This window comes from Quercus lobata, chromosome 11, assembly GCF_001633185.2.
Source record: "Quercus lobata isolate SW786 chromosome 11, ValleyOak3.0 Primary Assembly, whole genome shotgun sequence".
Classification (NCBI taxonomy): Eukaryota; Viridiplantae; Streptophyta; class Magnoliopsida; order Fagales; family Fagaceae; genus Quercus; species Quercus lobata.
The window spans coordinates 19738425-19763735 of NC_044914.1; the positions used below are offsets into that span (position 1 = coordinate 19738425).

Sequence of the window (25311 nt, forward strand, 5' to 3'; positions counted from 1 at the left end):
GCAATGCCTTGGTTCTGTCCAAAACCTAGTTTTCCACATCCAGGTAGTTGGTTTCCCCAGAGGCTTGAGTCCGAGGACTATGCAATGCCTTGGTTCTGTCCAAAACCTAGTTTTCCACATCCAGGTAGTTGGTTTCCCTAGAGGCTTGAGTCCGAGGACTATGCAATGCCTTGGTTCTGTCCAAAACCTAGTTTTCCACATCCAGGTAGTTGGTTTCCCCAGAGGCTTGAGTCCGAGGACTATGCAATGCCTTGGTTCTGTCCAAAACCTAGTTTTCTCTTTGTGCGGGGTCTTGGCTCTAGGGGAGTTAGCTCATCAGCCAAGCCCCTAGAGTTTATCCACACGGTTAACGTTACCACGTGCCTAGTTTGCTCTTTACGGGGGACCTTGGCTTTAAGGGAGTTAGCTCCTCAACCAAGCCCCTAGTCAAGAAACGTAGTCCGTAACAGAACTTTGTACTAGAACTCTATAACCAACGGTTAGATATAACGAAGAAACTCTATCGACCCACTTCCTATACCAACACACAAGCCTTCCCCACAGACGGCGCCAATTGTAAAGACGCAATTCGTGGCGGACCGTAACAGTGTCGGGTTCGCACGTGAAAAGGCCCCTAACAACATCATTTGTAGAGCGTGGGTTTGGAAGGCTAGGCCTTGATTGATAGGCGGTGGGTTTTTCGCGGTGTTCGTACCAGTTTAAGTTTTCCTACACCCCTGGAGTCTTTCTCCTGGAGGTGGGCTGGGAGGCTCTGGTTTTTGGCCATTTTTCCCAACCCCTTTCTTTAGGTTACTTATTTTTCCTTTTATACTCGCCTGCGTCCACTGTCCTTCGCCCACGTACAGGGTCAACCTTTCCAAAATTGATACTTGTGCCATCAGCCCATATTCAAAGTCGTTGGGGGTGGTTGTAAATGCCAAAGACTGCGGTTTTGTCAGGTTCAGAGCATTGAATGGCAGTGAGAGCAGCTTTCCCTGGATATTTTAGATCTTTCGTCCTGATTTCGGTCCTATACCGTTTTTACCCTTCCTTCAGGGGGGGGGGAACTTTGGGTCTGCCGAGGACTGAGCCGTCCTCGGCGATATCCACAGGCTATTTTGTCGAGTTTGGGCCATAGCCCTCCTCGGCTTGGGCCTTCGGATTTTCCCCAGGTAGATGGGCCTGGCCCGTAAATCATTTGGGCCCCACAATAGCCCCTCAAAACCCGGCTGTCCAACCTCTTGGTTGGAAAGGGGGGTTTTGGTGATGCCAAACCTCTTCCTACGACCCAATCAATTTGGCCTTTTAATAATGCTGGCGGCTCCTCATCTGTCCAAGAAACGCGCCGGTCTATGAGGCAGCCTTTTGATTTCGCGCTTGATGCGCTCTTATCGTTTGGGTATCCCAAAACGTGCTTTTAATGACCACTATTTACGAGACTGCTTTAATTCGGCGGTTTGTTTTGATGGGGTGGAGAAACGGAACCGGCATGTTCGTGTTGGCAGATTCCTTTGGATATCTGAACCTATTAAATGTCTCCCGCTCCACCCTCAGTATAAGAAGGAAAGGCGGAGGTTATTGTTTTTGTAAAGAATTCCTTCTCATCTTTCTGAGATTTGAAATATTTGGTCTCCCCGAGGGTTCATTTTACCCACTGGTCCACAAACTAAATCGTGATACACTTTATCATAACAACGAGTGATGCAGGAGCCAAACCCCTCCCATAGACGCCATGTTCCAATAAAGCTCATTATGGCTCGATCGGGACAGGGATGGCGAAGACTCAAAATCAACCTCACCCTTCTTTTAGTCAAAATCCGAAGCAGGGACTCGTCACGTCAAACTTTCGGCGTGACTGAGTCGAGAACACCCATCATCAGTACCAACCGCTCTCCTATGAGCATACCTAGTATGGCTCCAGTGTGTTGGGAGTCAGGATCGAGGTAGGGACTAAGCGTCTCTACTTCTTCCTCTCTTCCTTCACTGGGGCTATTCTCCATCTCCCTTTCTTAGTCTTCCCAGCACCAGTTCCATCCTGGTGCTTCCACTTCTCCCTCTTTTGCTCCTTTTTCTTTCTTTTCATCTCTTCTCTCTTCTTCTCCTCCTTCTTTACTCATGTCCTCCATCTTCTTCATTCATCTCCTCCATCTTCTTCATTGATTTCTTCCTTACTATTTCCTTCTCCGCCATTTCTTCCCAAAGAAGGTTCTTATCATTATATGAGCAGTATCGAGGCAAAGATTGGAGAGACTTTGAAAACGAGTTTAGAAGACGCCTGGGAGTTTAATTATCTGTACTACGGATGTAACTATCGCTTAGGCAGTTCGCATTTTGTATAGGCTCGTTCGAGCCCTTCTTTGTACATTGTAATAATTTTTCGTATTAATAAAAATCGTTGTTATTTTATTTCGCATGTTTTGTCTCTATGCTTTTTTTTCTTTTGGATCTACAAACGCTGCTCGGCATATTAATATAGCATCTAAATCAATGACGGCTAAGACCAAAAGATTTGATAATAAAAAGACGTCGCCATAACTTTAATAGAAATGCTTGACATAATAAGGCCGATCAGTGAAGAGTAATACTTACCCCATGCTAGCCGAGGAGAGAAACGAAGGCTTGATGTCATGTAAGGAATAACCATTTGAAGATATAGCACCTACCAAATGAGCGGCTTTCTTATATGACTAAGTGCTGGGGCTTTCCACCCCCTTCCTTACACCTTTATTGGCCTTAACCTTTTATGGTGTTTAAGCCGTGGATGAAGTGACCTGACGTTTTTATCAAGTAACCCATCTTACGGGATTCAAACCTTTTCTTATCCAAGTATTTGGTTTCCCCATTGGCTTGGGTCCGAGGACCATACAAGGCCTTGGTTCTGTCCAAAACTTGTAATTTTTATAATTTTTTTGTACTTGGTTTCCCCATAGGCTTGGATCCGAGGACCATACAAGGCTTTGGTTCTGTCCAAAACTTGTAATTTTTATAATTTTTTGTACTTGGTTTCCCCATAGGCTTGGGTCCGAGGACCATACAAGGCTTTGGTTCTGTCCAAAACTTGTAATTTTTATAATTTTTTTGTACTTGGTTTCCCCATAGGCTTGGGTCCGAGGACCATACAAGGCTTTGGTTCTGTCCAAAACTTGTAATTTTTATAATTTTTTGTACTTGGTTTCCCCATAGGCTTGGGTCCGAGGACCATACAAGGCCTTGGTTCTGTCCCTAGGCCCATATGCTGAACGGGCCTGGGCCGCGAATTTACTGGGCCCACAAATTAAGAGGTGTTTCCATAACCTTTGATCACGCGGTACCTTTTGGCGTCCCAGTGTTCGAGGTGCACCCTCTCGAGACTCCTTTATCCTCAGGGTTGCAGATGACGTTGGAAATCGAGCCAGAGACATTTTGTCTGTAGCGTTCCTTGGGACGCTGCGTGAATTAAATGCCATCAGTTTACTTCTGGGTATAAATGGGATAGGGGATCACTTCACTTGCACATGAACTCTCCCGTTCCCTTCAGAACTATATTTCTTCCATATCCGCGATCTCTCTTTCTAGTGCCACTGCCCCAAAGCAAGATGTTTGAGGCTTGGATAGGGATGAAAGGTCTCCGCGCGCTTCAGAGGCACCGAATCCTCAAGGTGATATGGTATGGACAAGGATGGCACAGATTCAAGCCAGTCCTCCGCCTTGACAGGAGGAAGATGGTATTCCTCCTTCTTTTAGTCAAAATCCGAAGCAGGTTCTGGTCATGCCAGATTTTTGGTATGTCAGAAAAAGGAATTTCCGCCATCAGCGCCGTCTGCCTTGTAGCAGGCAAATTTTTGCGGGGGCTTCCCAACTTCCGGCTCCCTGCACCTTTTCTGTAGATGGTGTTAGCCTGAGGTCAGGTTTCCTGCACCTTTTCTGTACCGGTGCAGGTCCCAAGTTGGGTTCTTTTGCTGCCTGAGTTATGGGCGTGCAAAAGCATGGAGGGGGAATAAGGTCTCGAGGCAGTAGCCAACCTCTCCTCTGAACTGCCTCCTCGGCTTTATCTTCACTCTCTTGTATTCTTCGTTACTTACGTAGTTAGCTTCGATGTAGGCTTTGTTTCAGCTTTCCATTGTACACTGTACTGTTCCTTTGTCTTAATAAAATATGTGTTTATTTCTCTATACATATCTTTCTTCTCCGTAACCACTACTTTATGCATGAATATTAAATATGAGTTTGCCCTTAATGATATTCTAGGCAGAGAAAGGCCTTAACACAGATTCCTACTAGTTTAGACTTACAAATATTATCAAACATAACAAGGTTAGTCATCAAATAAATTAAACTCTTGGAACTAACCGGGATAACGGCTGAGTGCTACGCGGTGCATGCAAGAGCGATGTCCGAGTACGACAAACTCTAAGTAATTCGTCCGAGAGGGTAGCCGAGTAGCGAGGGGCTTTGGTTGTGCTTCTGGATAATATGTTACGCCGTATCGCATCAACCCCTTTGATATTGGGGGATCAGAGGGTGGACCGAGGAATCCGCGCAATCAAGGTATTAACCCATCTGTTAACGCGGAGTTCTCTTCGGATGAATTTTGAGGTTTATGTGCCATAGTTTTTTTTTAAAAATAGTTGGTTCCCCATCCAGGTAGTTGGTTTCCCCAGAGGCTTGAGTCCGAGGACTATGCAATGCCTTAGTTCTGTCCAAAACCTAGTTTTCCTCATTCAGGTAGTCGGTTTCCCCAGAGGCTTGAGTCCGTAGACCATGCAATGCCTTGGTTCTGTCCCAAAACCTAGTTTTCCACATCCAAGTAGTTGGTTTCCCCAGAGGCTTGAGTCCGTAGACCATGCAATGCCTTGGTTCTGTCCAAAACCTAGTTTTCCACATCCAGGTAGTTGGTTTCCCCAGAGGCTTGAGTCCGTAGACCATGCAATGCCTTGGTTCTGTCCAAAACCTAGTTTTCCACATCCAGGTAGTTGGTTTCCCCAGAGGCTTGAGTCCGTAGACCATGCAATGCTTTGGTTCTGTCCAAAACCTAGTTTTCCACATCCAGGTAGTTGGTTTCCCCAGAGGCTTGAGTCCGAGGACTATGCAATGCCTTGGTTCTGTCCAAAACCTAGTTTTCCACATCCAGGTAGTTGGTTTCCCCAGAGGCTTGAGTCCGAGGACTATGCAATGCCTTGGTTCTGTCCAAAACCTAGTTTTCCACATCCAGGTAGTTGGTTTCCCTAGAGGCTTGAGTCCGAGGACTATGCAATGCCTTGGTTCTGTCCAAAACCTAGTTTTCCACATCCAGGTAGTTGGTTTCCCCAGAGGCTTGAGTCCGAGGACTATGCAATGCCTTGGTTCTGTCCAAAACCTAGTTTTCTCTTTGTGCGGGGTCTTGGCTCTAGGGGAGTTAGCTCATCAGCCAAGCCCCTAGAGTTTATCCACACGGTTAACGTTACCACGTGCCTAGTTTGCTCTTTACGGGGGACCTTGGCTTTAAGGGAGTTAGCTCCTCAACCAAGCCCCTAGTCAAGAAACGTAGTCCGTAACAGAACTTTGTACTAGAACTCTATAACCAACGGTTAGATATAACGAAGAAACTCTATCGACCCACTTCCTATACCAACACACAAGCCTTCCCCACAGACGGCGCCAATTGTAAAGACGCAATTCGTGGCGGACCGTAACAGTGTCGGGTTCGCACGTGAAAAGGCCCCTAACAACATCATTTGTAGAGCGTGGGTTTGGAAGGCTAGGCCTTGATTGATAGGCGGTGGGTTTTTCGCGGTGTTCGTACCAGTTTAAGTTTTCCTACACCCCTGGAGTCTTTCTCCTGGAGGTGGGCTGGGAGGCTCTGGTTTTTGGCCATTTTTCCCAACCCCCTTCTTTAGGTTACTTATTTTTCCTTTTATACCCGCCTGCGTCCACTGTCCTTCGCCCACGTACAGGGTCAACCTTTCCAAAATTGATACTTGTCCCATCAGCCCATATTCAAAGTCGTTGGGGGTGGTTGTAAATGCCAAAGACTGCGGCTCTGTCAGGTTCAGAGCATTGAATGGCAGTGAGAGCAGCTTTCCCTGGATATTTTAGATCTTTCGTCCTGATTTCGGTCCTATACCGTTTTTACCCTTCCTTCAGGGGGGGGAACTTTGGGTCTGCCGAGGACTGAGCCATCCTCGGCGATATCCACAGGCTATTTTGTCGAACTTGGGCCATAGCCCTCCTCGGCTTGGGCCTTCGGATTTTCCCCAGGTAGATGGGCCTGGCCCGTAAATCATTTGGGCCCCACACCTATCAAAATAACAAATTTTGATCAATAAGTTTCTACTCCTATCCCTATCAAAATAACAAATGACCCAAATTTAAGAGGTGTATATTAGATTTTATTCAAACAATAACTAAATTTTTTATTTTTATTTATTTTTTTAAAGAATATATCATTCATAGAAAACATAGTGTGATCGATAAGTTTGTGTCCCTATCTACCTTGTTTTGGTGAAAATCGAGTTACTTGAAAAAAAACTACATGGAACTTGAGTTCCTTGAATGGAACTCGAGTTCCATGTAGTTTTTTTTTTATTTTTTTTTTTATTTTTATTGCTTATAACTCGATTATTTAAAAATCGAGTTTTTCATTAAAATTTGATTTTTAGAAAATATAGTTTAAAACATAAGTACTTTTCCTAAATAGATTTAAAATATGACCATTTTACTACATGTTTTACGCGAAATGGGTATATCCCCATTTTGTTCTATATTATCTACTTAATAATGAATCCTTCTACTTGTTTTATGGAGAGGGCAGAGATTCAACGCTTTTAGGTTCGATGAATCTAGACGTAATTTGTTTTCCTCTCTTTCATTTTTGACATTGTTTATTGGTTTCATAAAAATAAAATATTACATTTTTTATTGAGCTGAATATATGTGAATACAGCACTGATACGGAAGCGCACGATATGAATACGTCTTTCGAGTTTGCTTGTTTCATTATATTAAAGTTTAATAGCTTAATTTATTCACTATATATATATATATATTTGAGGTCTTGTGGCTATTTGACTTTTTTTTATACATTCTGCTTACAACTATTTCTGGATTGGTTTTGAGAGTTTTGACAATGATGAAATCCATCACCGTCATACTTGTCATTTTAGACTGTGAAAGGCCAAGTTGGACTTTCAATTTCAAACAAGAAAAATAATAAAGCAAAGGCCAACTTGGACAGAGTCTACATTGAGAGAAATTCCCTAGAGCATATTCATTTGATGCAAGTGGAAACCTGGATTGAGTTAAGTAAAAGTAGAGATTGAGATACGAGTTAGAAGTTTGTCTCATAAAAAATGAGAACTGAATTTTAAGTTATCTTCAACACCAACAACAACAACCAAAAAAAAAAAAAAAAAAAATACAGAGAGGAGAAATGAGAACTGATATAAAAAAAAAAAAAAAAAAAAAAAAAACTTTCTTTTTGTACTGCTTCACTCAAACGAGTGAGTTTTAAATAAAGAAGAAAAAAAAATGTTATCCACCCAAAGTAGTATTGTAGAAAAAGAGAAAAGACTGCACTAATACTCACAACGTAATGCTATATGTGGGAGATTTATTTATAGACCAAAAAGCTTAGGCTTGCCTATATATATAAGCAAAACTTCCCTGTATCTTGTACTTCCATCTTCATCTATCGGCCTAACTCAGCCTTACTTTCCATAGTTAGTAACCACTGACTTGTTACAATTTGCTTCTGTTGAATAAAATCATTTTTAGCAGTATTTTATAAGTTCTAATCAATTTTCTCTGCCCTTGTTTTGACACAGGTTTGATATACATATACTAGAGCTAACTAGTTTCTGGCTCTATGAGTGGGCGTGTTACTCAGGAAATGGAGATCGGGAGCGAACATTCATCGCGACGCCATCCACAACCTTCTTCTCATATTCACAAGGTGGAAAGGCCTCCTCAGCAAAATCTTCTCACTGAATTTCGAACTGTTATCAAGGAAACTTTTTTCCACGATGAACCCTTAAAAGCTTTTCAGGGCCAAAAAGGTCATACAAGGTTTTTTCTTGTACTCCAAGCTATTTTTCCGATTCTTGAATGGGCAAGAAACTACAATCTGGAAAAGTTCAGAGGTGACTTGATTGCTGGACTCACCATAGCTAGCCTGTGTGTCCCTCAGGTGAGTGAAAAATATTTCCATAAAACAAAATAAGCTTAGCTAAATATATATATATATATATATATATATATTAATTTTCAGTTTCCATTTCTAATGATGCTCAAATATTTTCCCTACTAGGATATTGCATATGCAAAGCTAGCAAATCTTGATCCCCAATATGGGTTATGTGAGTTTCGTTGTTTCTCATAAACATCCTCGGTTTTTTTTTTTTGCTACAATATGTTCTACTTTATTAATCAATAATTAATGTTGTTGGTTGTTGATTTTCTCTAGACTCTAGCTTTGTTCCACCTCTTATTTATGCCTTCATGGGTAGCTCCAGAGATATTGCCATAGGACCAGTGGCCGTGGTGTCTCTTTTGATTGGAACTATGGCGCAGAATGAGATTGATCCACAGAAAAATGCTCTTGCTTATAGGCGTCTTGTATTCACTGCTACCTTTTTTGCTGGAGTCACTCAATTCGCACTTGGATTTTTCAGGTATATTATTCTTTTATTAGCTGTTGTTCTTTGACAATTCAGTTATAGACTTTTTACTTTTTTAGATAGCTGTATCAAGTGGAAAATGCTAAAAGTACTACATATTTGACTTTAATTGCTATAATTGGTAGATTTTAACATTCATTTAATGGTTAAATTACTTTTTGTTATAAAATAAAATTTGTAATCTCCCTAACATTAAATTGATGGTTTGACCCTTGCTTGCAGATTGGGTTTCTTAATTGACTTTCTGTCTCATGCTGCCATTGTTGGATTCATGGCTGGGGCTGCCATTACCATAGGCCTTCAACAGCTCAAAGGTCTTCTTGGTATAACAAACTTCACGAAGAAGACTGACATTATTTCAGTGATGCATTCAGTTTTTGGATCAGTACATCATGGGGTATAATTTGTAATGTTATTTTATTTTTTTCTCTTCATCAAATGATGTCAATGTTTATTATGGGTCCGAAAATCCCATGAGTGAGTATGAATGACTTTCTAACTTGTTGTACAGTGGAACTGGCAGACCATAGTAATTGGGTTGTCATTCTTGGCCTTCCTTTTCCTCACCAAGTACATCGTAAGTATCCTATTTCTAATAAAAATACCATGTTTCACTCTTAATGTTTCGCTTTATACTCTCTCAACTATAAGGATTTTTTCTTTTTAAATTTTCATTTTTTCTACTTCATAAAGAAAAATAAAAAATAGGAATTCTTTGGTGGAATATAAACTAGAATTCTATGTGGGTAGAGGATTTTTATTCTTCAATTCCTATGTTACCTAAATTAAATCATTTTCATTGTTATGAACTTTTTCTTTGATATTGGCACAGGCCAAAAAATACCCCAAATTATTTTGGGTATCTGCTATTGCTCCATTGACCTCTGTCATAGTAGCCACATTTTGTGTATATATTACTCGTGCTGATAAGGAAGGTGTAGCAATTGTAAGTACTCTTAATTTTATCATTTTGATTTTGTGTTTAGCTTGCCACAAAAAGGATTTGGCAAGCTCACATTGCGGTTTCTTTTACCGTGTCAGGTGAAATATATAAAAAAGGGCATAAACCCATCATCTGCTCATGAAATCTATTGGACTGGAGATTTACTTCTCAAAGGTTTTAAGATCGGTGTGGTTGTGGGTTTAATAGCATTGACGGTAAGCTAATTTCTTTACAATCATTAAGAGAACTCAGCCTAATAATACTATCCAATCTTAAACCATAATCCGTTGGATTCTAGGAAGCTATAGCGATTGCTAGAACATTTGCTGCTGTGAAGGACTACAATGTGGATGGGAACAAAGAAATGGTGGCAATGGGAACTATGAACATTGTTGGCTCCATGACATCTTGTTATGTTGCTACAGGTGTGTAAAAATGTGCTCAAATTGAAATTATATATTTCTGAGCTTCTAAATTTTAATCACAGATTAATTTCTTTCAACATTTTATTAATCATCTTTGTCGCGTGCATGCAGGATCATTCTCTCGCTCTGCAGTAAATTTCATGGCTGGCTGCAACACAGCAGTTGCCAACATTGTGATGTCTTGTGTTGTTCTTCTAACATTGGAACTCATTACACCATTGTTTAAGTACACCCCAAATGCTGTACTTGCTTCTATCATCATTGCAGCGGTGTTTCCCCTAGTTGACATTCCAGCTGCGATGCTACTATGGAAGGTTGATAAATTCGATTTTCTTGCTTGTATGGGAGCCTTCTTTGGTGTGGTCTTTAAAAGTGTGGAGATAGGCCTTTTAATTGCGGTATGTAAGAGCTCAGCAAAAGTTTTGTGTTTTGAATAAAAATACTCAATCCCATTTTTGAGTGTTTCATCTTTTGATTTTCTCACTGAAAACTCTTACCTTTTGTAATGATAGGTGGCTATATCCTTTGCCAAAATCCTCCTACAGGTTACAAGGCCACGAACTGCAGTACTTGGGAATCTCCCAGGGACTCTTGTTTACAGGAATGTGGAGCAATATTCTACTGCAAAAACTGTTTCTGGAATTATGATTATTCGAGTTGATTCTGCTATCTACTTTTCAAACTCCAACTATATTAAGGAGAGGTATTTTTAGACTCTCTATGACAGACTAACGGCCCAGTATATATATATATATTTTTTTTGCCGAATTAAAATTGTTTAGATTAAGGGGGTTTTTTTTTTTTTTTTTTTTTTTTTCCTTCAATTTAACATAAAGAAGATCAATTGGAGGGCATGGCCCCCTACCGTCCGAAAAAAAGATTTTACCTTTCCACTACATGCAATCCAAACATAAGATATTACCTCCTCCTGCCCACATGTGAGCATAAAATCATAGATTTTGCACATAAATAAACAATTACCTAGGCATGTAGGGCTTTTGTGTATGTTATGATCCCCGGACTTTTTCACGGAAGTTTTGTGATAATTTCCACATATAATAAGGAATACTTTTTGCAAACATAAGAACCTCCAAAGTCATAGAAAGGGAAAAAATGGCCTAGTTTTGTTCAATAGACTACAATGAAAAAATTGAAAGTAAGAACTCTAGTCCAGTAGACAATTGTTAAATCCAATTTTTTGCAGGATTTTGAGATGGCTAAGCAATGAAGAAGAAGATTTGAAGATAAACAGTGGGCCCAGAATCAAATATCTCGTCGTTGAAATGTCACGTAAGCAATTTGTTTAGTCATGGTCCTTATGGATTCAGTTCTAATACTTACTAGAGGAATATATTCATATGATTCACAATATTGTAGCTGTTACTGATATTGACACCAGTGGTATCCATTCCTTCGAAGAGTTACATAAGACACTTCAGAACAGAGATGTTAAGGTAAGATTAATTTAAACTTAGAAATTATGTGCCTATTATTTGCTTTCTCAACTGTGTGTAGATATATCTTGATATTTGTCTAGGACTTTTACAGTTTCATATATTATATGTTCGCTAATTAGCATTAATTTACACTCAATGCATTTTCTTTATCAACATAGAATACTCCTAGTTGAAGCATAAATTATCTAAATTTTGTTAGACAAGTAAACCTAGCTACCTAACATGTATAACACGTTTCACCAAAATTAAATTTCCTTATAATCTAATAAATTTCAAATATATGTAACTACCTAGCTGGTTATGGCAACCAATTCATATTTCTTCTAAATAATCCTAAATAAACTTCTTTGATGAAAACCATACCCCATTTAAACACTTTAATTGTAGGGTTTGTTTATTTTCTTTATTTTTTATTTTTCTACATACTAGACTATAATTCTACTCATTAACTGATATGCCAAGAATAATGTAGCTCGATTAAGTTATATGTTATCATTTTATGAGAAGAATTAGGATTTGAATTTCACTCATTAGTGTGAAGTTATTAAAGGACCATAAGTATTAGTGACAATAATTTGATCATGGTTTTGTAACAGCTTGTTTTAGCAAACCCCGGGGCAATCGTGACCGAAAAGCTGCATGCATCCGAGTTTACAAAAAAGATCGGTGAAGACATGATCTTTCTCACAGTTGCAGATGCTATTGAAACACTGTCGCCGAGAATTAAAGAACTGCCATAATATATATTACGAGCGAGGGTGTTGTGAAAGAATGCAAATAGTTAGTTAAGGTGTGAAGCTGGGGTGTTTAAATTGTGAAATAGTGTGGAGTGTTTGATAGTTGTCATAGCTGTTTGCAAATTTATTTTCAGTTCTGGGGAGCCCTAATCTTTTTATGTAGAATGGCCAATATAACGTAGGTCGTTGGGCATCTTGTTTCTTTTGTCTTTTGCTTTTTTCTTTTTCATCCACTCATTTTCTTTTCAATGAACTCTGACTCTCTGAGTTTCTTTGTACTTATTTTGTTATTCCTTTCATTTGAATCAATTTTGTTCAGGTTTTATTTCGTAGAGTGGATAGAAGATTGAGGGAAAAAGAGGATAAATTAAAGTGTATAAAGTTTATCATTTTAAAGGTTTGAGAAAAAGGTGCAGAGAAAACAACCAATCTTATATAAATTATTATTAATGTATTTGTAATATAATAAAGTAAAGGAATAAGATTGCTAAATCATCTATATAAGACTTTTCTCTCTTATTTACTAACATTTTAGAAAGATCAGAAATGATGGTCCGAATAAAATATAATCATTTTTCACTTTTTTTTCCCCTTCTTCCACTATACTCTACCAAATAAGGGATCATGTTTATCAATCTATTGTCTATTTTCTCTATACCCATTTTATGCTCTCACTTCTCTGCCCAACCAAATGCACTGTTAGTATTTTGCATCTTGATGATTTTCTCCCCTATTCACCTGGAAGGCAATGATGCTCATCTATAGACAACGATCCCATCTATTCTATTTTATATATAGGTTATTTGCTCTTACATTTCTTGTATGTATGATATAGTACTGTTAGCCCATCCCATAAAATCAAATAAAGAAAATTACTTCTTCTCAACAATAATTAAAAAAAAAAAAAATTACAAGCACAAAAGAGAAGAGAAATAGAGATTTTTGCGGTCAGCAAGATTATTTATCCAAAGTGCATATGGTCTCATCAAAATTCAATAATTAATAGGGATTTGGTAATAAATATAAATTCTATTGACTAATCTCTAAGAAACAAAAGACGATTGTTCATGAGCTAATCTCTAATAAATCGTAAATGAAATTTCCTAGAATATTTTAATTATCAGAATCAGTTCACAAATTTCAATATTCTAGTAGTCACACGCACCACCCCAACAATAGTCCAAACTTCTCATCAAAAAAAAAAAAAATAAATGTCCAAACTTGTTACAAGTAACCAAAATCCAAACTAAACTAGATTAAGCATAAAAACAAGTAAAACAAATAAATAAACTATTTATATAATAAAACTCATAGGTTTGGAAATTGTTTGTCAGTTCAATTAAAAAATTGGCATATGATTTGCAATGAATTCCAAAAACTTTAAAATAAATATAAATATATATATGTATATATATATATATATATATGTGTGTGTGTGTGTGTGTATATATGTATCATTTGGCTTGAAACTCTACACATATCCAATCAATTTTGATATACCTAATAATTTTTATTAATATGATCATGCTATATTTAATTTTCAGAATGTATTTTCCAATCAATTCTGGTGATAAGCCCTAGAATAAAAACTAGTCTCTTGGCCAATGTATAGCCCCATTGGTAGGTCCAAAGAAGGTATAATTAATTTCGGATTTGTATTTAATTTAATTTCATTCCATATCCTAGAAGAATCATATATCATAATTTCATATATATAGTTCAAACAAATATTTCCATCAAATCATTAGTTTCCTTCACAAAATTTACACGTGCTTGATCCAAACCGGCCTTGAAGAAAATAGAAACTTTCTAAATAGCCAATTGAGTCAAATAAATTTATAGGAGTAATATTTTAATAAGCAATAAATCAACATAGATAAAATTATTAAATTACATATAGAAAAAAAAATAACAAATGAATATTGAATAAATAAAAATTGTATTTTTAAACATAATATAGCGAGCCAACAATCTTTACTTACATCAATCGATGTATACTCAAAAGCTCCTGCAAGTCCTCAAGAACACTCCAACATAACCTAAATTTCATTGTAATAAATTCAATTACTCCATGAACCTCCAGTTTTGATAATTTCATATTTGAGAAATATTTCACTTTTGGCTAATGCGGATGTCTTTTGTGGTTTTGGCTTATTCTTTTCTTGGACACCTATTTAATATTTATAAGATTTTCTTTTTATTCGAATAAATTGTTTTTGTGCACATGTACCAAATATTGAGTTTTATGGTCAAACTCACATTCGTTTGAAGTGAGCTCATTCTTGTATTTATGAGCAATTATGTACCTCCATTGATATATTAATATATGGGTCTAGTATGAACTTGTATCTTATCTATAACAAACGTGTACGTACACTGTGTCATCTCGAACATTTAGGTCCAAATCAATTTTACTTTGGACTTTTATTTTTGCTATTTTTTCAAGATATTATGAGCATTTATGATTTATTTCTGCACATTGAATTTAGCTTTCTTTGTAAGCTTAGTTATTATTTTATTGTTATCTAACTAACTTAGTGGCTTACTTTACACACCATCAGGACACCTAATTTTCATTAGAACTAATTACTCTCTCTCTCTTTCTCTCTCTCTCTCTCTCTGAACAATAACACTGTTCTTTTCTTCTCTTGAAAGTGTTACTCATCGATCTCCCACGTATTTTCTCTTGTGTGAATAGTATTCTACCATATCTATTGTAAAGGAAAGGCAAATTAAAAGGTTTTCCTTGAAACCTTGTGTGTGGAAGTGAGTCCAATACAAAAGTCAATACTATAGTCCAATCTTAGGATGTTATTTAGTGCTGAGAACCAATTACACCAAATTTTTATTTTGGATTGTACAAATCAATCTTTAAGGACAACGTTTTTCCATGATTCTATACAACATTTCCTAAACTTCTCTTTTTATTTTTTATTTTTATGTTCTTACGTACTAATTATTTGGTTTACACTTGTCTAATCAAAACTTGTTTATTTGTGAAACTATTTTCAGCATAAATTAATGTGAGTTTTGAAGTTCAAAACCATACATACAAATAAGAATGGGTATTACATTATCTTAACAATAACCCCCACGCGTCAAAGATACTTCACACATCGATATCTATGCTGAAAAATCAAAGCATTCAAAAATAAATAATAATGCTACAATTGTAAATTATTATACAATATTTTTACAAATTATTAACATGACAAATTCTTACCATTTCTCATTTAGGCTACACTACTAACATCACTTTTTCTATTTATTAATAATCACATACAACATTAGCAATTTGAAATGAAAAAGTTTGGAAATTTGACATTTTAAAAATAAATAAATAAAGAATTCCCCCTAAGGTGTACTATACACGGTTTCATACGTACATGTAAAATGTTAATAAATAAATAAATAAATTTAGAACAAACTATTACAAAGTAATAACAAATACAACAGATAAATTGCCCAGACCCTGAGAACTATTAACGTGTAATTTTTTTTTTTTTTTAAATGAAAATATTAGTCCTTGTTCCTCATATTCTGAGCCCTTATTCTACTACCCCTTGACCCCTCCTTTTGAGCCATACGACGATTTGACCTACTTTTCAATCCATTAATTTGTTCTTGCCACCTAGTTCTTGCAACATCCACATCCATCTTCAATGTTGATCCATAATTATTTCTCAGCCCCAACAATTCACAATCATACTCTTTGCGCAACATAGGATCTGACAGAGTCTTGTATGCAGCATTCAGTTGAACAAACATTATGGTCGACTCTTCCTTCATGGGAGGTGGACAAACATCAGGGTGATATCGAAGAGCCTGCTTCTGTATGCTTTCTTTATCTCGTTGATGTTTGCGTTGTTTGGACTCAAAGAAAGGAGCTCATAGAAATTGGTTGAATTATTTTCACTAACAATAACTTTGGTGGCTCTGCAGGAAACACTATTGACAAGCACACGAGGCCGTTGTTGTTTAATGGGAAGTGAAAGAGAGAGCAATGAATTGACACTGGTTTGGCTTGAACTTAGCAAAAAAGCCATGACTTTTAAAAATCAAAAGCTTGAAAGAAAGAGGAATATATGTCATTGATGTCGATCCTTATATATAGGGAGCACAGTCTATTGGGCTTGCGGTTTTAGTCTCTTTATTTATTAAAGGAAATGAAAGTATAATGAATGTGCACGACGTGAAAGCATTGACTTGGCTCTTGAAGTTGCCATGGAGATTGAAATAGTGGTGAAGTTGGTAATTACGAAGCTAAACGCGTTTTCTCCTTGGTAAGCATCGAATCGATTGGTTGTTATCGTGGTGTGCGGCCTCCAAGTGTTTTGATTCAATTTATTTTACGCTTTTTTTTTTTATATCAATTAATCATGTTTACAAAAGAATATATAAAACAATAATAATTAAATATCTAGTGTTGGTAAAACATCATACTCCTCTCCTTCACATCAAACTCACAATTTTATAACAAGGATATTAAAAATATTGTATTTTACGTATTTGTTGATATGTTAGATAATTTATTAATAATTAACCATTAAGATCATTGTGGGAAAAAAAAAGTTCTCTAACACTTAATTATTGAAATGAAAACTGCTCTTTTGTATGGGTATATATTTTGAAGCTATTAGTTTTAGAATAAATCAATTTCTTTAATATGTCCAATCATTTTAGTTACTAGTTTTACTTCTTACTTCGTGAAACCTATATCAATACGATTATTTTATTTTAAAATTAATGAAAAGAAGATGTAAAAGCAAGGAAAGAGAGATAGGACACGAGAATATATATAATGACATGGTTTGACTTGATGGCCTACATCTACGATATAGAAGATATAGAAGTTTTAGATGGGTACATGTTTATAAAGAACCCTAGTAGAGTATATATAGATGCTACAAGGTCTTAGGTTAGGTGTTTCACAAAAAATATAAAGTCTAGGGTTAGGTGTAGTTTATAGTTTATACTAAATCAGGCCACTTGGGCCACTACACATAATAAACATAAACCAATATAAATATGATCTTTAACATTTTATTTAAGTAAAACTTAAATACAATTCCTTACTTACAATACATTAAGTTTCTCAATTAAATTCAAAGATATAGTTGCGTAGAATTTAATTTTCATTTGAAAAAAAAAAAAAAACATTATTTGTGCTTCATTAGCCAATATAAACATTTCTTTGAATCTAATTGAGGATCCTAATGAACTGTACCTAATTAATTCCGCTTTATAATTGCTTAATAATAATATGATGTGATTGCACATATGACAACCAAAAGTTTTAATTAAATGTTAGTGTAAAAAAAATTTCGATAAATCTTTCTAACAAATTATTTATATTCTCTTTATTTTCTTCATTTTCTTTCCTTGTTGCCATTCCAATCCCCACCCTACATAAATGAAAATGATGTATAGAAGCTTTTTTTTTTTTTTTTTTTTTTTTTTTTAAATATTTGATAGTAGAGGTGGGGGGATTTAAACTCTCAATGTACTCGATGGAAACACCAGAGTGTGTTAGTTAAACTATAAAGCTCTTCACAACTTATTTTAAGAATATAATTATTTTAGAATTTTAAGAGAGCAACAAGAGAGAATTGCGAGATTTGAGATGTCTACATTAGGTTTTTTTTAAAAAAAAAAAAATTATAATTCAAATAATTGTGAGAGAGATTTGAACTATAAATATTTTTATAGGAAACAATATAAAGTTCTAGTTGAGTTAAAAGGCCCTTGACATAGTTGTTAGTATCGTACGATACGCAATACGTTTCATATCGTGTATAAAAAGTTTCGTATCGTAAGGGTGTATTGTAAGTGCTTATAAATCATCCGATACATAGGTGCGTGTTGTATGAATCATATCGTATTGGTGAATCGTACGTATCGTACGATACATAGACATGTGAGTTTAAAATGGGTTTTTTTGTTAAAATTTGTGATTTTATTTGATTTAAACAAGTTGTTAGACTTTGTTAATACAAAATTATTGGGAAACTTAATTGAGTCTAATGAAATAACAAGTCCATGAGTTTTTTCCCCCCTTCTCTTTCTCCTATAGAATTTAGACTATACTCATAACACTCACTTTCATATGTGCAAATTTATTTTCTATGATATTAATAATGTATTAAATGAAAATATAATTATTTTTTATTTTTTTATTATTATTTTGAGTCTAAAAAGCTAGAATGCCAAGAAAAAATATAAAGAAAAAATTATTAGAATTAAAAAACCAAAAAAAAAAGTAAATGTTGATAATAATAAAGAAAATGTCTATGAAAAAATAATTTTGCAAGATGCTGAATATGATGATAACATTGACTTAGATGGATCGAGTTGATTAACCAAGATGACGAAAAAATATTATTATTTTGGTTCAAATATCATGTATTACTTCTGAGTTTAATTAATTTGAATGTGCATGTTATAAGCATAAGTTAATTTGATTTATTTAGCTAGTTTTGTTAAATTTTATTATATAAGTAATGATTAAATTGGTCATTAGTTGAATATATTTTGAATTTATAATGAATATACCTTTTATATATGTATATCTAAATTATTTTATAATTTTATTAGGTGTTTGTGTATTGATACACGATACAAAAAATCAAAAATCGATTCACGATTTGACAACTATGGCCCTTGACAATATCTATGTTAGTATTGAAGTTTCATATGTCATTAAGAAAGATTAACCATAATGCATTAATGCCAATTGTAAGTTATCTTTAAATGACGTCCATTATATTTTTTTATAAATAAAATAAAAATATAAAAACAAAACCGCCTACTTATATGTCTATATATGCTGGTCAGTGCTCACCACTTTGGTTTTGGTGGTGGTCAAACCCATCCATAATTTCCACATCAACCACCCAATCAGCCATCCACAATACCAAGTCTCTTACAACCCAAAATTGACCAACTAATACCATACACCACTGACCTAAGATCCAATCACCACAGCTAACACCAGCCGCCTCACATTTGCCATCCATAATAAAAATTAATTCTGCAAATTTAATGAAAACTAATATATAACAATAAATAGTTATTTTTTAAGGATCATACTAACAAGTGCTTTTAGAGGAATAGTTAACAATCCATTTTTAAAAATTTTAAAACCACTTTTATGGAAAATGAAAAAAATTGTCAAAACATTAATTGTTTTTTTTCCCCCCCATAAAACTTTCTTTAAATAGATTATTAATCATTGCCCTAAGAACATTGTAGGGACTGGGTTCGAGCATTTCTTCTATTGGATGAAAGGTCTCAAGCCCAACTAGCCCAATATAATAAATTTGTAGAGAATGGGTTTAAGAACTAGGTTTTAGTCCGAACCACAATTACTAGACACGGTTATGTATGGGCTGAGTAACAAGGATATGGGTTAAAGCATGAAATTTAGTCCTTGGGCGTTTCGTCCAAGGAACTTAGTATTCTTCTTCTTCCTTCAGTACTAGGTTACAAAGGCTTCCAAGATTATGCAGACTGCTACAGTTTTCTCATTTTTCTCTCCTCTTGCTCTTTCTTCTGTGATCCCCAATTCTTGGAAGGTCTCTCACATTATATACTTCTTTTCAGTCGATCTTGATCCTCCACCTGTTGATCATGCATGTCATTACTCGAGTGCTCATCCCATCAGTCACCTTCCCAAACCCTCTGTGAGTTGCGGCAACCAAAACCGCATTGTTCAGGGGTCATTTGCTCATTAATGCGGTTAGAATGTTAATTGGGTACATTCAATGCGGAGGTGACAGTTTCTCCTTGGATTGCTCTTGCACCATACGCCCATGGGTATTCTAGTGTACTTATCCTTCTCCTAGGGGCGCTCTAGGAGGCTGCCTTTGCCGGCATGTTGTTCTTTCCCCTTGGGATTTGGGATGCCGAGAGCAGGATCGTCATCGGCAATGTTTCTAGGCTATTTGGGCTTTCTTTTTTCGTCCTCGGCAATTTCTCCCTCCTTGGCGTGGGTCTTAGGCTCAGTATAAAGTGGGCCGGGGTTGTCAAATTCTTTGGCCCTACAATAGCCCCTCAAAATCCTGTTGTCCAGCTCTTTGGACGGAAATGAGGGTTTTGGTGACATCGGGCCTCTGTCATGGCTTGTCAAGTCTTATCTTCATCAATGCCAGAGCCTCTTCGCTTGCCTGAGGCACGTTCCTGGCACCTTGGTATATGAAGCTTGTCTTCATTAAATTATGGCGGTTCTGTGCTCTTCACGTTCAATGGTACGATGATAATCTAACGGTTGAGAGTTCCTTACCTTTATAGGCGGGAAAACTCGCACAGTTACTTTTAATGGGAGGTATAAATACCCATTTGAACTGATTTGTCTCTTTACCTTTGCACTTAAGAGTTCTTGCGCACATATCCTAGTTTCAGTCAAACTTCCAGCCAAACTCAAGTCTCTTTCCAGCATAAAAAGCCTGTCCGAGAAGCTTTTCCTCATTTCTGTAAGTTTTCTTCTCTCTCCAACCTGCGTTTTCTCTCTTCTAAGTTTCTTTTTCTCTTGTTCCTCTCCTTCTTTCGTCATTCCTTGAGTCTCTTTAGTTGTTTTTAAAGATGGGTAAATTAAAAAAGTTGGTTGAGACCGAAGAGGCGATGGAAAAATTCATCGTCGATTATAGGATACCCTCCAATATAAGTTTAAGGTACTGCAAGGAAGGGGAATGGCATTTTAGGAGAAACGAGGGCGAGGTGGTGATTCCCCTAATCGCCTTTATAGAAGGTGGTGTGAGAATCCCCATGGGGCCAGTAATGAGGGATTATTGTAGGCACTTCCGATTAGCTCCCACCCAGTGCACTGCTAATGTGTTTAGGATCATGGGTTGTGTGGATGCCTTAAACGAGAAAATAGGGCTAAGATTAACCCATCACGAAGTAAACTGGTGCTACAACCTCCACATCCTGAAGGGCAAATCCTACTAGATGAAGACAGGGGACGATAAGGTTCGGCTTATTCAGTGCCTTCCCGAGTCTAGGAAAGGGTTAAACAAGGACTTTCTCATTGTGTTTGGGGAGTGTCACGATGACCTTCATTGCCCAACAGAGGAGGGGGAACTAGGTGGGGTATAAAGAGTATGAGAGGGCTAATCTTCTGTGCCATCATAATTTGCACGGTTCGGTTATTAATATGAACATGTCTTCTTTTTGCAGATCCACACGCCTTTCAACGACACTTTCACCTGACCAACCGGGGAGATTTAGAGACTATTCTCAAGGCGGCGGTTTTTGTAAACGAAACTGACAACCAAGTCAGAGCTGTTTACAAGATCTTAGGGTACAATCCTATCCAGGAATCATTTGCCGCCCCGAAGAACATGATCAGAGCTAACGATCCTCGGCTTCAGAAAATCACTGTAGTAGAGCATGAATTTTTGATTCTCGAAGGATCTCCTGTCCCAGAAGGCATCCCGTTGGCAGGCTCTTCTTTGTCCTACCAAGCAGCGGAGGCCGAGGGTGATTTTGGTTTATCCGAAGAAGGATTAAGTGTGTTTGACCAAGCTAGTTCGTCCGAGGATCCTTCTGATGACTTGGGTGACCCCGATTTGTCCGAGGCGGATCTCTTGTTAGTGGGGACATCTTCTCAGGCGGAGATAGGGTTTAAGAGAAAGCTCCCGACCAGCCTGTTCGACCTGATTGAGGGCTAGCCGGGGAAGGATGCACCAGGGAAGTCACAATCCAAGCTTCCTCCTCCTCCACCACAGCCCCAGCCTATTCAGACCAGGTTTTCTCCCTCCCGATCGCAGCCACCATCTCCCCAATCCAAACTTCCTGCTCCTCCCCAATCGACTTTGCCTCCTGGGCCTGAGCCCATCGACCCAAAGAGGAACATGAGTTCCAAGGGTAAGGAGCCAATGGATGGGGGGAAGTCTCGCTCTTCTCAAGAGGAAGGTGAAGCCCTTCGGGCTCAAAAGCAATTAAAGATTGGGCATCAAAGTCAAGGAAAAGAGGTCGATGCCCAACCTGCGCCCCAAGCTTGGCTTCCTGCCCCAATGCTTCATGGGGAGCCGCTGATGGACAACGCTTCCCTAAGGGACTTCCAGGGCGGTGAAGGCATTTACGTGGTCGACGCGTTGGAGAGGACCTGCTGCTCCCTAATGATATGGCCGAGTTGAAGAATCTGAGGAGGCAAGAGGTCTTCCTCAACATCAAGAGGTATTTGGGTATGGTAAGGCTTCTTACACTTGTGACTCCGTTGATTTCTACTCCTTGATCTCCCATTTATCGGGTGTTTGTTCCAATTGGCAAGCCGTCCAGGCCATTTATAGGCTAGAGGATGAGGCTAAGGAGCAGAGCAAGTCCTTAGAGCTTGAACGTAACAAGCGCGTGAACGCTACGCGGACCCTCAAAAACTCCAAGGCTGACCTCTTTAAGGCTAGGGAGGAGCTGAAGGAGATGACCAGGGCTAGGGATAACGCCGAATCTGGCCTAGCCGGTGCCCAAAGGCAAGTCAAAAGCCAGACAAAGCGCCTACTTGAAACTGAAGATCAGCTGAAGATTGTTAAGGAGCAAATCGTTGATCTAAAGAAGAAACTGGTTGAGGTGGAGGAAGACAAAAATGTTGCGGAGTGAGCCAGGGACAAAGCTCTGAGGGCTAAGACGGAGGCTAAATTTGCCAGGACGGAGGCTGAGAGCTCCAAGGAGAAAGCCAAGGAGGAGGCTTATGACTTGGGGGTGGCTGAGACTCAGGCCATTCTCAAGGCTCAAATCCCTGGAGTATGCAGGCTCTACTGCTCCCAGGTCTGGAATGAAACCCTCAAACAAGCTGGGGCTGAGGCTTCATCCGATCTGTGGAAGGTGAAGAAGGTATACTACCTTTCGGCCATCCGTGAGACCGCTCCTACCAGCTCCAAGGCTGTGAGTGCTCCAGAGGAGGCTGAGGCTGCTCGGCCTGAGGCTACCTTGGCTGTGTCCAATCCTGACGAGCCAGCCGAGGGGGGCGAGCTTCCTAGGGTGACAGAAACACATGGAAGTTCGAATCCCGAAGCACCCCAAGAGGCTGCCGAGTCTATAGTCAGTGCTCAGGCCTCTCATGTCGAGGAGCCAGCTCTCTTGGTTCAGCCCCTTCAGACCATTCCCCCAGCTGATGTCTCCAAGGGTCCTGAGGCCAATGCTGCTCAGCTCCCCAAGGAAGGGGCCAAAATAAAGTTGAAGAAGTAGGGGACCTGGCCAATTTTTGTATCAGCTTTAACTTAGTTTTTTTTTTTTTTTTTAGTTACTGCTTTTTTGTTTAAGGACCTTGGAATTGTTGTAATTAAAATTTTTCGACTACATGGGTTTATTGTTATTACTACTATTGTTATTACTGTGAACCTTGTGCCTTGTAACTTGGTTATTCTAAGCAGCTTTACAACCCCAACTATCAAAAAATTGAAATAAGCAATTGGTAATAAAACGTTACCATCCGTCCATGAATCGCTTGACACAGGGTATGAAGGAAGGTGAACTCTAATTTGAAAGCAAATGATTTTACCAATTTAAACTTTAAGCTCCAAATACACACTATTGCTGCCGGGTGTACGTATCGTAATTGAAATTTAAACTTTAAGTTCTAACTCACTGGCATTAAGGGGATACTTAGTTTGTGTCTTCCCACATTCTTAGGGGGCAGGGGCCGAGCCTATGATCCGAGGTATTGAGCGTGCACTTAGGCCATATCCACAACTTTTACTAATCTTGAAGTAGCTAGTTTCCCCATAGGTTTGAGTCCGAGGACCATGCAAAATCTTGGTTCTGTCTAACACTTGGATTTTTCTTGGAGTAGCTAGTTCCTCATAGGTTTGAGTCCGAGGACCATGCAAGACCTTGGTTCTGTCTGGCACTTGGATTTTTCTTGGAGTAGCTAGTTTCCCCATAGGTTTGAGTCCGAGGACCATGCAAGACCTTGGTTCTGTCTAGTACTTAGATTTTCTTGAAGTAACTAGTTTCCTCATAGGTTTGAGTTTGAGGATCATACAAGACCTTGGTTCTGTCTAGTACTTAGATTTTCTTGAAGTAGCTAGTTTCCCCATAGGTTTGAGTCCGAGGACCATGCAAGACCTTGATTCTGTCTAGTACTTGAATTTTCTTGAAGTAGCTAGTTTCTCCATAGGTTTGAGTCCGAGAACTATGCAAGACCTTGGTTCTGTCTAGTACTTAGATTTTCTTGAAGTAGCTAGTTTCCCCATAGGTTTGAGTCCGAGGACCATGCAAGACCTTGATTCTGTCTAGTATTTGGATTTTCTTAAAGTAGCTAGTTTCTCCATAGGTTTGAGTCCAAGGACCATGCAAGACCTTGGTTTTGTCTAGCACTTGGACCTTCTTGAAGTAGCTAGTTTCCCCATAGGTTTGAGTTCGAGGACCATGTAAGACCTTGGTTTTGTCTAGTACTTGAACCTTTTTGAAGTAGCTAGTTTTCTCATAGGTTTGAGTCTGAGGACCATGCAAGACCTTGGTTTTATCTAACACTTAGGCTCTTATTGAAGTAGCTAGTTTCCCCATAGGTTTGAGTCCGAGGACCATGCAAGACCTTGATTCTGTCTAGCACTTAGGTTCTTCTTGAAGTAGCTAGTTTTCCCATAGGTTTGAGTCCGAGGACCATGCAAGACCTTGGTTCTGTCTAGTACTTAGGTTCTTCTTGAAGTAGCTAGTTTTCCCATAGGTTTGAGTCTGAGAATCATGCAAGATCTTGGTTCTGTCTAGCACTTAGGTTCTTCTTGAAGTAGCTAGTTTCCCCATAGGTTTGAGTCCGAGGACCATGCAAGACCTTGGTTCTGTCTAGCACTTAGGTTCTTCTTGAAGTAGCTAGTTTCCCCATAGGTTTGAGTCCGGAGACCATGCAAGACCTTGGTTCTGTCTAGTACTTAGGTTTTTCTTGAAGTAGCTAGTTTCCCCATAGGTTTGAGTCTGAGGACCATACAAGACCTTGGTTCTATCTAGTACTTTCCCCAATGGGGATTCATCAAGCTGGGCTACTAGACCTGCGAGGACTAGCCCCTTGACATGTGTACGAGGCGTATACTTGACGTCAGAAGCCCCTAGAACTGTGCCCCATTTAGCAACTTTCTCCGCGTAATCAGTACCTCGAAAAGTAGCCCTGAGCGGAGGCTGAGTTATAACGATAACTGTGTATTCTTG

The 25311-nt window shown here is 38.1% G+C and overlaps 2 protein-coding genes across 2 annotated transcripts; one reads left to right on the forward strand and one right to left on the reverse strand.

Moving 5' to 3' along the window:
• The first annotated feature begins 7588 nt into the window (after positions 1-7588).
• LOC115968571 (high affinity sulfate transporter 2-like) lies at positions 7589-12452 on the forward strand. The gene is made up of 14 exons (XM_031087991.1): positions 7589-7655; positions 7761-8122; positions 8243-8291; positions 8399-8606; positions 8835-9009; positions 9124-9189; positions 9445-9558; positions 9654-9770; positions 9854-9980; positions 10092-10378; positions 10493-10683; positions 11185-11270; positions 11358-11434; positions 12034-12452. The coding sequence occupies exons 2-14, from the start codon at positions 7802-7804 to the stop codon at positions 12175-12177; spliced, it is 1962 nt and encodes a 653-aa protein (XP_030943851.1). The 5' UTR covers positions 7589-7655; positions 7761-7801; the 3' UTR covers positions 12178-12452.
• A 3241-nt stretch (positions 12453-15693) lies between these two features.
• Positions 15694-20641, reverse strand: LOC115966539 (chaperone protein dnaJ 20, chloroplastic-like). Its single transcript, XM_031085755.1, has 2 exons — positions 20534-20641; positions 15694-16047 (listed from the first exon to the last, which is right to left on the reverse strand). The coding sequence occupies exons 1-2, from the start codon at positions 20639-20641 to the stop codon at positions 15694-15696; spliced, it is 462 nt and encodes a 153-aa protein (XP_030941615.1).
• Between the last annotated feature and the right edge of the window lie 4670 nt (positions 20642-25311).

Coding starts and splice junctions, on each gene's coding strand:
- LOC115968571 (XM_031087991.1), top strand. CDS start 7,802: ATGAGTGGGCGTGTTACTCAGGAAATGGAGATCGGGAGCGAACATTCA. Junction 9,559..9,653: donor ATAAGGAAGGTGTAGCAATT/GTAAGTACTCTT, acceptor TTACCGTGTCAG/GTGAAATATATAAAAAAGGG. Junction 9,981..10,091: donor ATCTTGTTATGTTGCTACAG/GTGTGTAAAAAT, acceptor GCGTGCATGCAG/GATCATTCTCTCGCTCTGCA.
- LOC115966539 (XM_031085755.1), bottom strand. CDS start 20,641: ATGAGGAAAAGCTTCTCGGACAGGCTTTTTATGCTGGAAAGAGACTTG. Junction 16,048..20,533: donor AAGAACTCTTAAGTGCAAAG/GTAAAGAGACAA, acceptor CCTTTCTTTGAG/TCCAAACAACGCAAACATCA.